Source organism: Zeugodacus cucurbitae, chromosome 2 (genome assembly GCF_028554725.1).
Source record: "Zeugodacus cucurbitae isolate PBARC_wt_2022May chromosome 2, idZeuCucr1.2, whole genome shotgun sequence".
NCBI classification, from domain to species: Eukaryota; Metazoa; Arthropoda; class Insecta; order Diptera; family Tephritidae; genus Zeugodacus; species Zeugodacus cucurbitae.
Genome location: NC_071667.1, coordinates 25,435,199 through 25,450,263, shown reverse-complemented (window position 1 = coordinate 25,450,263; position 15,065 = coordinate 25,435,199). Strand labels below are relative to the sequence as shown.

The 15,065-nt window shown below is 31.1% G+C and overlaps 1 protein-coding gene across 1 annotated transcript in view; it reads right to left on the bottom strand.

The window, feature by feature from the left end:
* Window positions 1-7,487: 7,487 nt before the first annotated feature.
* LOC105213144 (uncharacterized) overlaps window positions 7,488-15,065 on the bottom strand; it is a 37,554-nt gene continuing 29,976 nt past the window's right edge. The window contains exons 3-7 of the mRNA XM_011185733.3: window positions 10,675-10,822; window positions 10,501-10,620; window positions 10,300-10,380; window positions 9,974-10,113; window positions 7,488-9,089 (exon numbers count right to left, since the gene is read on the bottom strand). Coding sequence (XP_011184035.2) covers window positions 8,501-9,089; window positions 9,974-10,113; window positions 10,300-10,380; window positions 10,501-10,620; window positions 10,675-10,822 — 1,078 coding nt within the window. The 3' untranslated portion in view covers window positions 7,488-8,500. The remainder of the gene's footprint in view (window positions 9,090-9,973; window positions 10,114-10,299; window positions 10,381-10,500; window positions 10,621-10,674; window positions 10,823-15,065) is intronic.

The following is a 15,065-nucleotide window of genomic DNA, read 5'->3' as shown; positions in this document are numbered from 1 at the left end:
AATATTGCATAACATTTAAAACGCATTCGTGATTATGTGTTTGTAAACATACACAATTTTTATAAACTCGTATGTAATTCTATGTATGTAAGTTCATTATTGAATCGATGTAGTCATTACAATACCGCAGTACTTGTCTACTCGTACTTGAGTGCTTTGTGTGTATCGTACTAGTATTTTTCGTATTTGTCAAACGAGAGGACATTTTTTGGTGTCCCTCTAACGTAAAGTCAACTTTGGAGCTGAAAAATGAAGTTTGGTAGTGCAGAATTTTATGAAAAAAAATGTTTTTATAGACCACTGCAATTTAATTCAATATCGATCGTATCGATTTGAACGCTTGGTTCATATGGTAGTGAGTAAAAGAAATTTAATAAGTGCATTCCATTCTATTCCATCTTCCATGATTCTGCACAGTATAACGATGGAATTACCTCACCAAAGAGTAACTTCTTATTATTTATTTGATAACTAAAATTTCAAAGAAGTTGTCAAGGATGATTTACTGATTCTTATTTAAAATCCACTGCTATTCTTCGAACTAAAAAAATTTGGTCCAAAGTGATTCGAAACGACGTCCAGCAGTCTAGAATGGTTATAAATATAATAGATTTATAAAATTCTGCACCACTTAATGCTTCTTTCCAGTAATTTACAAGAGAGAAAGTAACACATAACTGTTTCATAGTAAATAGCATACTTACTTATACATACATACATATATAAGTGGAGATACATATTGAATCTGCTTTCTTTCCAGTAATTTACAAGAGAAAAAGTAACACATAACTGTTTCATAGTAAATAGTATATATACTTACTTATACATACATACATATATAAGTGGAGATACATATTGAATCTGCTTTAAACGTATGCTCCGATTGTTGAATGTCTCTTTTGATACTAATAGTTGTGCGCACCTACTAAATACATACATAGCATATATACTTGTTTACACATATACTTACATGCAGATATATATGTAGTAAAATGAAATTATCATTAATGTAATTATTATGTAATTTGATCTTGTCATGTAATTTGACATAAAGTTTGTAGATGGAATTAACTAATTAGAAGAGAACAAAACATGACTAAGCACTAATACAAACAGACACATAACAGTTAATATAAGTATAACAAAAACAAAAATATATATTTACATATACAAAGACACATATAATTGAATGCAATGTTTGATTTTCTTTATTAACTAATTTCACCGATTTCAAGTTCAACCGTGAGCTTTATATCTGATGAAAGCATTGCTTTGTCTAAAGCTCCGCCGAAAGCTTCTTAACTGAAAGTTCATATCGCGCAGGCAAATTAAAGTAAACAAATCAATTCTATAAACACAATATTTAACAGTTGAAAGCGTTATATATTTTTATTTAATATGTATGAATTATGTATACATTATAATTCATTATTGAATATTACATTGTTACATAAAATCGGCACTATTCCCGTTATCGTTTTAAAACGAAATAATAACGCCTATTTAGCATTCCTGTTGGCGTGAACGACATTTATCCAAAATAAATTGAAATTATTGAAAAAATTGAATTTGAAACGAATGTAAAAACAGTCGTTCTTTGTCGTTGCTATAATTGATAGCGACATAGAAACGACGCGGTTGTTTGAAGGAATATTTGAAGTGAAGTTGAAAATTCCAAATCGGAAACAGTTTGAAATTTTAATTTCTGAAATAGAAAAATATCCTGCATTTTTGGATATTTCCAAACAACTAAATCCATTCGCACCGCCATCTTGCGTTGTAGATGCTTGGCATTAACAAAATTGCATTTTTATATATAAAACTATAATTAAGATATGAAAGGACTTCAAATTCAAAACGATGGACAAATTCAAACGAGAAAAAAATGGTTCTCAAAAAGTCCGAAGCTAGAGCAACAAGAGGAGGAGTTAATAAACAGACACCACTGTCTCCTTTGGAAGAAGCTGTAGCGAATTTGATTTTTGATTAGGCACACGCGAGGAGCATGAGACGCTGGAAGTATCACATATTTTAGAAGAAAGTTTGGAGGACGCAGATATCACCACTACTTCTTTTGGTATACACGCCAGTACTCATATCTCCTAATAAAACAAGTAAGGAAAGGCTAAGTTCGGGTGCAACCGAACATTTTATACTCTCGAAATTTATTGCTATATTTTTATTAAGATAACCCGCAATTTGACCCATATATTCGATATAAAGACCAATAGAAAAACGAAAATCATCATATATGGTAATTTCTGAGCCGATTAAACTCATTTTCATCATCAACATACATTATATCTAAGATTAGACACACTATTAGAAGAAAAAGATTTCCTCTGAATTAAATTAAGATATCTGAGAGATTTACCGACAATTTTGGTGAAAAATTACCATATGGCACTGAGTTCTTCATATTCGATATCCGGGACATTGAAAAGTTATAGCCCGATTTCGACATTTTTTTTACAAGTGATACCACGGATACAGTATTTATGTAAACTCTTATTTCGCTATCTTCATCCTAATGTACATATATCTTATAAAGTGAAGGAATCAGGAATTTTATTTGGCGTTACGATATACTTCAAGAATACGAATTTAGGAACGAAGCGACGATAAGAACGACGACGACTTGGAAACAACAATTAAAACGACAATGGGAATAGGGCCGAATATAATTTTTTGATTAAACAAATATTTGATTAAACAAATATTTGTGAGATTTAAACATAACATAAAAAGTTTCGGCATAGAAAAATACAATTATAAATATATACATACATACATATGTACTATATAAACTTTAATGAGCAGTTAATGGACAGAGTTCAAATAAAATTAAAAATGAATAAAATTTATTTTTGACAGTTGCAGTAGTAAAGCCGGTTTAGAAACAGGGTTGCTTAAGAGTTAGGAAAATAAATTACAAATAGTTGAAAAACAGTAAACTTCTAATTAAAAACAATAACAAATAAATGGCGTTGATGCAGGAAAGAGTTATGAAAGTTATACATACAATTTATTTTTATACTGGTCGTAGTAAAAACAACAACAACAACAAAAAGTAACAGTGCTGAATAATATGCAAATAGTGCTTTCATGCTAAAGTAAGAATGGTTAAGAATAACGGTATACTCATAAACTAAAATTCAATGAAAATACACAGGTATATACATATAAAATAAAAAGTTGACATAAATTCAGGAATCAAAAGTACTGCAAAGTTCAAGCGAAAATGTTGGAAAAATTGATCGAATTAGTAGTGAAAGCGGCAACTTATACAAAAATATTTAAAAGCAGCTAATGATAAAGGCAGTTGATAAAATCTGATAGAAAAATATGTAAATTATAAAGCAGGTAAAAATTAAAAAAAAAAAATCTGGCTGACAATTTATGCCTGGGACTCCACAATGCAGTGGAACTTTGAAGTATTTATTACATGTATTATAATTTTCCTGGAACATTTCTTATATGATTTGCTAAATGCTTTCAACCTTTTTTTTCACACAAAATAATTGTAATTTATTTACTAAACAAACTCATATTCCATTAAAAATGCATTTACACTTACTTACTTATACTTTAATTATTGTAAAAATTTTATATTATTTATTTACAAAACGGTTAAAATGAGCAAATGTTGAAATTCACACAAACATACAAATATACACATGTAAAAAACATACCGATATGTTTCAGATCAACAATTAACACTGCAAACTAAAACTAAAAAATAGAAATAAAGTCATGAAATTTCAAAAAAAAAATTTAAACATTTAATATAATAATAAAATGGCTTAAAACACGCTTTTGAAAACCAAAAATTAAAAAAAAAAATAATTTACAACAGTAAAAAAAATGGCTTTCCAAAAATTTAAAAAAAATATGTATGTATAAAAAACAACTAAACAAAAATTGTTAATGTAAAAGAAATTATAAAAATCTATACACAAATTTACTTATATTAATGTATAAAGAAAAAAAAGCAAACAAAAAGAAAATTTTGTGGTTATTAAAATGTGAAGAAAGTATAAAAAGTCAGTTGCATACATGCATAAGGTAAAACATAAACAAATGAACATTCATACATATACATGAAAACGTACATAATTAGACACACATATATACATATGTGTAACACAAACATATACCATACATATACACATATAATTATTATAAATATATATACATATATTAATTCTAATATAAATGTAAAGTCATTGAGAAAAAGATTTTCTGAAAATAAAGAATGTATACATAAATATTATTCAAAAGTATCAAATGTGTTTTTTATGTACCAAAAAATTATACCACTATGGTTCCGATTTTTCATATTCTCCGGATCGAACTCCCAGCAATTTTTTCCCGCTCTTAGACATCAAAAAAATGCTCGTTGGGGACTTCGAAAATACCATCAGTATTTGAAAACTTCTTCTTCTTCTTGACTGGCGTAGACACCGCTTACGCGGTTATAGCCGAGTCCACAACAGCGCGCTACGCATCTCTCCTTTTTGCAGTTTGGTGGCAATTGGTAATACCAAGTGAAGCCCGGTCCTTCTTCACCTGGTCCTTCCATCGGAGTGGAGGTCTCCGTCTTCCTCGGCTTCCACCAGCGGGTACTGCATCGAACACTTTCTTTTATTCGCTGAACTATGTCTATGTCGTCGAATAACGCATTCAGCTCATCCTTCCATCGTCTAAGGTATTCGCTGTTGCCAATGTTTAAGGGACCGTAAATCTTCCGCAAAACCTTTCTCTCGAAAACGCCTAGTGCCGTCTCATCGGATGTTGACATCGTCCACACTTCTGCACTATAAAGTAGGACGGCAATGATGAAGGACTTGTAGAGTTTGGTTTTTGTTCGTCGAGAGAGGACTTTACTTTTCAATTGCCAACTCACTCAGTCCATAGTAGCACCTGTTGGCATGAGTGATTCTACGTTGGATTTGAGGCTAACAATATTATTGGTGTTGATACCGGTCCCTAGTTATACGAAATTATCTACAACTTCAAAGTTATGACTGTCAGCAGTGACGTGGGAGGCAAGACGCGAATGCGCTGACTATTTGTTGGATGACAAGAGATATTTCGTTGTCCTCGTTCACCTACAGACCCATACGAACGGCGCTGGTGTTGTTTCCAATGATATCAATATCATCGGCGTACGCCAGCAGCTGTACACTCTTATAGAAGAGGTAATTTCCGATCCTGACGGAGCTTTTGGTGTTGCTCAACGTCAGCTTACACAGCCGTATTAATTTTGCGGGGATACCAAATTCAGACATCGTGGCATAGAGACAACTCTTTTTCGAGCTGTCAAAAGCAGCTTTAAAATCGACAAAGAAACGGTATGTGTCGATCCTCTTTTCACGGGTCTTTTCCAAGATTTGGCGCATGGTGAAGATCTGGTCAGATGTAGATTTTCCAGGTCTAAAGCCAGACTGGAAAGGTCCATTCGGTTCGGTTTGCGGGGTCTCCCTTTTTGTGGATTGGGCAGAGTACACAGAAAACTAGTCACCGATAAAGTTAAGTTGAAACCTTATTTAAGCCTTGGGAATCTTGCCGACAAATGTTAAAATATGCAAATGAAGAGGCAAATTATTACAATGATCTAAGGAAAGTTCTGATATCAAAGAAAACTTAGCTCTTACGATTCGTTAATTGGGTTAATAATTAAATATTTTAGGTCCGAAGCCCTAAGTTGAAAGACTAGTAAGTTAAAACATTGTTCTTGCGGTTATCTGCAATACTACCCAGAACTATAGCAGAGAGGATATATGGTTATCACCGTTATTCACGACCTCGAATTAGCAGCTCTCAGGCTGGAAATGCGTAAGGTAGTTAGTGACTCAAAAGACAGCATCGGCGCGATGAGACCACTTTACAGTAGTGTTTATCGCAGTTTAAGGACAAAACGAAGGAGTTTCTGTGCCGTTTTGTGAACCTCGTCGAATCCTGGAACCATTCTTTCGAAAATTCCTACATCTCTGGTATGCTCAAGAATAAGATTAAAATTGTTATATTAACTGTAAAGGTGACGACCACCGTTTTCTGGGATTTGCAAGGTAATATCTACATTCACTAGCTCAGCTTTTGTCATGGCCAAATTGATAGAAATAGGCTACGAACTGCTGCACCATCTACCGTATAGTCCATATTTGAACCTCTACCACTTATTTTTGTTTCCAAACTTGAAAGTGTAAATGTAAGTTCGTAAATTGCCGCAGAATGATGTATTGGATAAATGTTACAAGTTTTATTTTAGACGGAACATTTCATTCGTTTTCTTTTTTCATTTTGAAAATGGCCAATCGGTTGTTGTAGTTATAATGGCTACTCAAACTGGAACTAAGTATGGTTAGATTTCCGAAATAACAGTCCTTGCTCAAATAAAATCTGTGCCCGAATCCGAGTTATAGCACCGTCTGTTTATCCCCGTCTGTTTATCCCCGTTAAATTTGGAAAATCTCTAATTGGCCTCTTAATTTTAATCTAATGCTCCCAATAACAAGAGTTGAGTGCGCACTTTAAAATTTGCAAAAAAAATTGAATTCAGCTGTTATTCCTTGTGACCACTGATTTATTGCATACATAAAAGCTGTACCAGACCATAGTAATAATTTTGTTATTTTTTCATATATACTTATGTAGACTTGTGTGTATTTGCATGCTAATTTTCGCGCACTTGCCGATTGGTGAACCGACGGGTGGGTTTAGTGGTAGTTGTGCATACTAGAAAGGCACAATTGAGCAATCAACTCACAACCGAACTGTTGGCGAATTTTTAAATAAAAATTCAGCCAAAAAAGACACTGCAGATCGGCGAGCGATAACACAACGCAGAAAAAATGGTGGAAAACGATGTGTGGACAAACGCGCTGATTGGTCAATTGAGCGCGTATAAAACTCACTTAACTACATATTTACATAAATACTAAACTATATGCATGTGTGCATTTGTTCTTCACTTGTATGTGCCCAAGAACCGCCCAGTCAAACAACTATTTTCAATTTTAATTTTTAATTTGAATAATAAATTATTTATATATTTATATTTTAGCGTTCTTTTAGCAAATAAATTTGGTTGTATGTCTGTTAACATATTTGTTAAATATAACTATTTCGCTTTTTACAGGCTTTTTAATAGCTTTTATTTATGTACGTATGTGTGTAAGAACATACTAAATTATATATAATACAAGGTAACTAAGTTTAGTAGTCGAATTGTTTATGCAAGTAGAAGTATTACTATATATGTAAATACATATATGTACATATGTATGTTTTATGAATAATAATAATAATAATAATAATAATGATAATATTAAAATATATATTTTAGCATTTGACGAACATCTTTAGCTATTACTTGACTCATTTCTCTTATACATGTACACATCGTCATTCTAACTACATTTGTACACACACACTCACGCACATAAAGAAACAAATATTGTTGCGTGCACAATTCTACATATGTATGTTTGCATGTTTTTTATATTTAATTATTCATTTAGCTTATTGCATTGCGCTTTATTGTTGCTAATATTTGCTTGCTATCTGCCATTTGACTCTGGCCTGCATGCCATTGCGCACGTACACGCCTATAACGCGCATTCACACTGCACAACGGCGACTACTTGAAATACTAATAAAGAAATTAGATTTTTACTATGCGAAATGTCCATTTCTATTAACGGCACAAAATTATTTGCCTTAATAATTAGTAAAACCGGTTGGACCTATCCATAGAAGTGTGTCACAACTGCGTTTCAGCGCACGAAATACATTTTTATATAACTTTTTGTTGTAAATACAAACTTTTTCCGTCTTTACTAACAATCGCTAGTTACTAATTTCAAACAAAAATTACAAATATTTTGCACGCAGCTGTAGTTACTTTTACATTAAGTTAGCTACTTTGCAACATTTCACACTTTCCTCACTGCATTCTCAATTCGTTTTTAACACCTTACAACAACAATAATTGCAACTGTTAACATGTATAACGTACATATGGGCGTGTGTGTGTACATATGTATGTATCTAGTACAAATATTTCATTGCAACTTTCTTTCTAACTAAGCTATTAAGCCATACAGTTTAGGTCTAGTGAAATTACATATATATTTACATTGAGTTCGTATATATAATACTTCTAGCTAAACAAATTTTATAGTTCTCTATAATATTTTCTTTGCAGTTCCAATTTGTTATTGTTCTTTATCAACGCTCTTACGCATTTACAATTTTTCGCACAAAAATTTAGCAAGTTCAGTAAGGAAACAAGCTTTTGGTTAAAATAAAATCGTTGCTTGTCTTCGGGTCAACGCTTAAGGTGATGGCCAACAAACAAAAATCGACGAAAAAATCACAAAAACTTATAAAACAAAAAAAAAACGAAAACGTTAGAAACACGCGCACTACACACACACAGTTCTCACAGCTATACTGCTGCTTTATACAACAACATCAACAACAGCTGGCAATGATGTTACGTGCAAATTTCACTCGAATTTGCAAGCACCACATTGTTGCTGCTCGTGTGATGGTGTTCGTTCATATTCGTCGTTGTGTTGTTTAGACTCGCACATTTACTATTGTTTATGATCGCATTTGAATTGGCATTCGAATTCGCAACCATTTTGCTATTTGCGGGTGTTGGCATTGTTGGCGCTGTTGTTTCTGTTGTTGTTGTTGTTGCTAGTGCTAGTGCTGCTGCTGTTGTTGTTTGTGTTGTTGTTAGTGACGCCGCCGACGCATTGGTTGCGTTCAATTGCGGATTTGTATGCGTTGCGCTCGAGTTGTCGTGCATATTCGTAGGCGCCGACGCTCGCGTTGTTGTGTTTGCATTTGTTGTTGTTGTTGTATTTGTTGCTGATTTGGCATTATTTTTACTGTTTTTGATACGATTCAACGCCGCTTCGCGTTCGTTCGCATCGAAATACCACACAGTGATGGCGTAGCGGGTGCGATGTGAGGGTTGTACTTCGTGTGGATTGCGCCGATCGGACCAGAAGAAGATCAACCGATCAAATTTCGGTTCGATATCAGCAACTGAATTACCGTGCTCTGGGAAAATTCTGCAAGAAACACGAGAGAGAGAAGGAGTTGTTGTTATTGTATTATGATGTAGTAAGCAATTTTAGATATTTGTTTGGTTAGGTGAGAATAGTGGCAATGAGTCAGGTAATTAGTAAATAATTTATTGTGATTTCTTGTGAAACAAAAAAAACTCGTTTTATATTATATGTATGTACATATATAGATTACATTAAATATAATTACAACAAATTTAAATTAAAGAAATAAATAATTATAATAAATATTAAAGAAATATAAATTTAATGAAAAGTATTAAAAACTAATTTAAATTTATTTTAGATATTGTTAACATATATTAAATAATCTGATAAATCTGCACGATGTAACAATAACTGAGAAATTAAAAAAATCATTGAAAATAATAACAAATAATTACAACCATTGAAAAAAACTAAGTATCATATAACAACAGTATTCGAAAATATTAATTATTTTAAAATTAAATATTTTTTAATGTAGAAATCTAAAAAATTAAGAAATTTACATAAGTATGTATATGTTACATAAAAAAATCATAATAAAAAAAAATTAAAAATTGAATTTCTACAAATTTTAAAAATAAAAGCATAAATAAATAAATGCCCAAAAATAAAATGATAATTAGTAAAATTAAAATAAACAAAAATAATAATAATAAAAAACTAGTAAAAAGAACAAAATATATGCTTTATATGCATAATAAATAATAAAGTAAAAACAACTTAACAACTAATCGAATAAGTTTCTATAAATTGAAATAAATTAATTTAAAATTTCTGCATCTAAATTGAATTTAATTCAACTACATTAATTTTCATTAATTTCTCATGCCACAAATTTTCATGATATGAAACTCTTAACTCAAAAAAGAAAAAATCCTTACCGTAAAACGCCACCACTGCGCTCCGTATCCCAATTAACATTCAAATAGTAAATAGCCGTTATAACACGACCATCCTTGTTCGGATTATCGACATGCACCACATAATGCGAGCCGGAACCCGGGTAGCAAGCCACCATAGCCTGAAATAAAGGAAATTCAAAATTTAAATAATCTATATTAGCCACTTTAAAGAAGAGCAACACACATGCATACAACGGTAAATAATTTAATATTAAAAGTATATAAACAAAATTATATATTGCACACATGTGTGTAGATTTTTGTTTCTCTTCTGTGTTTTTTGATATTTTATGTTGCACACGCACCTTTGTTCTCTCTTTAATATTATAATTGCCCAATTGACCATTGTTCTTCATTGTGTTTGCCCGACAAATGACCGCGTCGATCTGTAAATACAAAATGGTATGAATGCAATGAGGCTCCGCTTGGTATTAGAAGATTTATACATACATATATATTTATATATAAACATATACATTCAAAAATATGCTTTTGCTCTAACATACCTGATTTATCAAATAGCCAACATTTGCACAGCCTGGTTCTACGCCCTTAACCCACGTTATCTTATCGCCGCGTATTGTGCGCAGCTCTTCCTCTCGCAAATTATTCACCAGTTGGCCGTCCTAAAAAAAAATAAAATTATTAACTAAAAATTATTGCGAATTTGTGACACTTACTTTGAAGACACCAGCTGAATACATGCGATGCACTTCATTGAGAATCTGCAGGCCCTTCTCGACACCCAGAAAATCATCGACCACCGACAAACCGTACTGATTCATGTCGCTGATGATATTTCGACACAGTTCGTCATAGCGGCGCTCGCTAAAAGTAAAGGAAATAAATATTGTTGTGAATTAGTAAAAGTTAGTGTAAAATCTTAATATTTAATAAATATTTTAGTACAATTCAATATGTGGTTTTTTTTTGTGATATTTTGTTTATTTTTCATAAAAAATCGCATTGAAAGCATTAAGGTGTGAAAAAAATCAAGAAACAACACAGAGTTGAATTTGCGAGTACCAAATTTTATTATGAAATTCGTTCTAATACCGCAGAGACCACATTTCCCCCCATTTTCTTTGACAAGTTCGCTTTTAACTTGATTTCTTCACTACAGGTACCCAATATTATGGCGATTTTAAGCAAACTCACGCTAAGCGTGCGCAGGTTTATGATGCGTGTGATATATTTACGCTATGAATTGAAGAATACGTGAGGACTAAAACGTTCACCCAACAAACAACCGCAAAACATACGGTTTCATATTTTATGGTGTATACATACATATGTATGTAGGGTATATGCTTGTATGTAAATGCTTAAAAGTATATGTACAAAGCATAAAAACCGGCACTTAAACTTGAATGAAGGGGGAAAAAATTGCTCAAAACTCTGACGAGTTGATGACAACATCGCCAAAGGTGGAAATATGAAATCAACGAATAATCACTTTCGGTGCACATAAAATTGGATTTCGCGTATATTTTGAGATGGATTTAATAATTTTTGTAATTTATGTTTTACATTACACTGCATAACATTTTTTATTTATATTTTTAATATGATATGATTTTCGAAAAATCGCTTTCAAAGCCAATATTCTTATATTTGATTCCTTAAAAAATATGCATATAAAAAATTAAAATCAATAAAAAAATAATTAAGTTAAAATTATTAAAAAATAATATGAAACAAAAATTTTGGAATTAGAGTATTAGGAATTGATTTTTTTAATTGATCAAGTTTTCAAATTTAAGTTATATTTTTTGTTAATTTTAATTAGATGTCTCTTGGTTAAAGAGAATTCTTCTGATATGAAAAATATTTTTATCAAAATTGTAAAATTTATTAAAAAAAAAATTCTAACAATTTAATGACGGCATAAATGAAAATAAAATAAGAAATATATTTGCAAGAAAAACTCTTTCAATAAAATTAAATGCAAAATTGTAAATGGCCATTATGTGAAATCAAAAGCAAAAAATCAAAAAAAGTATTTTGAATGAATTGTATCGCATTTGTCCCAATGACTGCCGTAAAAGACTTCCGTTTGTTAGATAAACCCTTTCATTCAACGCCAACAACTACAAAGAGTTGTAATCGCGATAAACACGAAAGGCAGAGATAATGTCAAAATGCAAAGTTATTTTTAAATTAAAAAAGTCAACAAAAGGTGTGAAAAATGCTATCACGCATACATACATATTTAAATAATATAGTAAAGTAAAAAAATAAGTAGATTTATGCGACAATTACACTGCAAACCGTTAATAATTACGATACTTTAAAACGCAATATGAAATTGAGCTTGCTTTGACATTTGCCCGTGCACTTTAAATTATTACGAAAGTAATTTAATGCTAAATAACAATAAATCACAGTTAAAAATAAAATAAAACAGCAATAAAAATATGCAATATAAACAACTGGCAAATAATAATAAATATGTATGTAATAACTGCAACGATGGCAAATATTTTTAGTTTTTTATGAGCGCAAATTCTTGTGTTGCTTGCAAAATTACACAATTCCGTTTGTTTTGAAGTGCACATTTTTGCATGCATACGAGTATTTATTTACAAATGCGCAGTAGTAAATATATAAATGCATGTGATATATATTATTTTATTTCAATATTATTTTTTTTTTTAAGTGTGCAACCAATGCGACATTTGTGATTTTTGCAAAAACTAGGAAATTCGTGCTTAGATTTTAATGAAAATTTGAATTTAGAAATGTTTTTGTATTTAAAAATATATTTTGTCTCACAGGTTATTCGGGTAAGTCATATTTCAGCTGTTTATGGTTGAATAATCGATTGGTAGGTAAAGGGTTAACGGTTACAATCGAAAATAAGCTGTGTTCAACCGTAATAATTAACGGGTAATAATTACAAAAGTGGGCAATAATTTTATGATCGTTTTTAGCAACTTATTTAATGGTTCTCCAGAGCATGTATGCTATAAAGGTCAGGAGCAAGGAGGGGCTAGTTAAAAGTAAAGCAGTATAAAATGTTATCTGTTAAAAAAATAATGAAGGTATCAAAGGAATAATTATATTCAAAGATCGAAAAATGCCTTCAAAGAAAATCGAATGTAAATGACTAGACGATCATAATTGATAAAGTTAAAACGAACCAGTTAGTCAGTATTCGATTAGTTTTTGAAGCAACATATATCTCACTATTAACCGACTATTACTCACTCTGTAACTGCAAAAGGAAATTTTAGTATTTAAAACACCTCCTAGGAAATCAAAATGTATTAAAATTTCAAAGATTTATATAGAGTCCATAACCAAAAGTTAAGAAAATAAATTTAAATTTTGAATGATTTTTTAAATATCAGCTTTCGATAATTATATAATTATTTAAATATTACGAATGATTTTATGAATGCGACGAAGTTATTGCTATAATTTAATGTGTTTTCCAAAAATCGGTAATTTTAGACAAATTAATGTATGTGAATCAGAAATAAAAGCTTATCGAAGTTTAGGTGTGGCCTACGAAGGTTCTATTGTCATCGGAAAACGAGGCACAACGGCCATTTTGAAAATAATCGCTATAATAATTAATATATATATTTATTCGTATATATGTAAATATAATAATATTTAAGTATGCGGGAGTATAACAAAGACATTTTTTCTTAAATTTTACTGAAAATAAGTAAAAGTTAAAAAAAAAAATTAAAATTGCTTTATTTGCGACAAAAATAGATAATTTTAAAAATATTATACCAAAATTTAATTAGCTAATTAGCTAAAAAAAAGTTTTAATAGTTTTTAATTTTGCCGAAAATATTAAATTATTTCGAATTGCTGAACTTACTATACTTTATTTTATATAATTATTTTTTAATTAATGAAGAAACCATCAAAAATTTAAATTAACACGATAAAAAACGGTTAAATATTAATAATAAAAATAAAAATAATAATAATACTAATAATAATAAATTTATATTAAAAGAAAATTTTTAACGAAACAGTTTTAATCACCCTTTTAAATATTTAAATCCTCCCAATCTATTCACATATCATTTAAAATTTTGAGCTCCCAGCTTGGTCATTTAGAAATAAACCTCATACAGGTCAAAACACTTTAAATTGTTTTATATTAAAATATTTACCCAATGTCCAAATTATCGCAGAAGAACTGTTCCGCATTGGAGGGTTTCGCCGGCCGCTTGAAGAAACTATCAAAGTCGGTTACTGCGGAGGCGATCATTTTCGCTGGCTTTTGTTTTAGCGATTTCTTCACTTTAAGCTTTTTACTTAAAAAACTGTTAAGTTGGTTGTTGTTACAATTTAATACTTCGGATTTCATTGAGGAACGTTGGTATAGGTATGGGTTACGAAGAAATTCAAAAATTATAAAATTTTTAACGTAGAATTAAATTAAAAAATAAATCACAGTCTTGGTTTTCGCTATACTTTGGGGCACAACCGCACAAAGATATATACGGGCAGATGAAGAAATTGTTGGTGATGATGATGACGATAATTTCTGGTGTTTACATATAGCGCAACACACACAGAAACACAAAATCGAAAAATACACGCACTGAGCCACCGACGGATGAATGAATGAAATCACAGAGTTCGGAAATCAGTTGCGGCCTTGTGGAATTTTCGTATTTGCTCTTGGCTTTGCTTTTTGCAGTCAAATTATTTTTTGGCAAACTTATAATTTTGCTTTGTTGCTTGCTTTATTAGTTTGTGTATTTCACGCTCTTCGCTTGCGTATCAATTTATCAATTTTACGGCACAACACTTTTACGCTTGTCACACGCACACAATTTGTTGTTTTTGTTTTTGTTACGCACGAAAGTTTATTTTTGTAATTTTTGCAAATTATCAGTTCACATGCACTAGACCAGCCTATGCGGCTTGAGGGAGGCCGACGCAATTCCTTTCTTCTATTTATAACATTTACCGTTTACACGCGGTGTTGTATGTGTGACACACCCCCTTTTTCCCGACGGCGACGACAACGCAACAACAGACGAAAAAGGCAGCGCAGCGCCAGGCAGTGTGAGCAGCGAGAATTGGCCTCTAATGT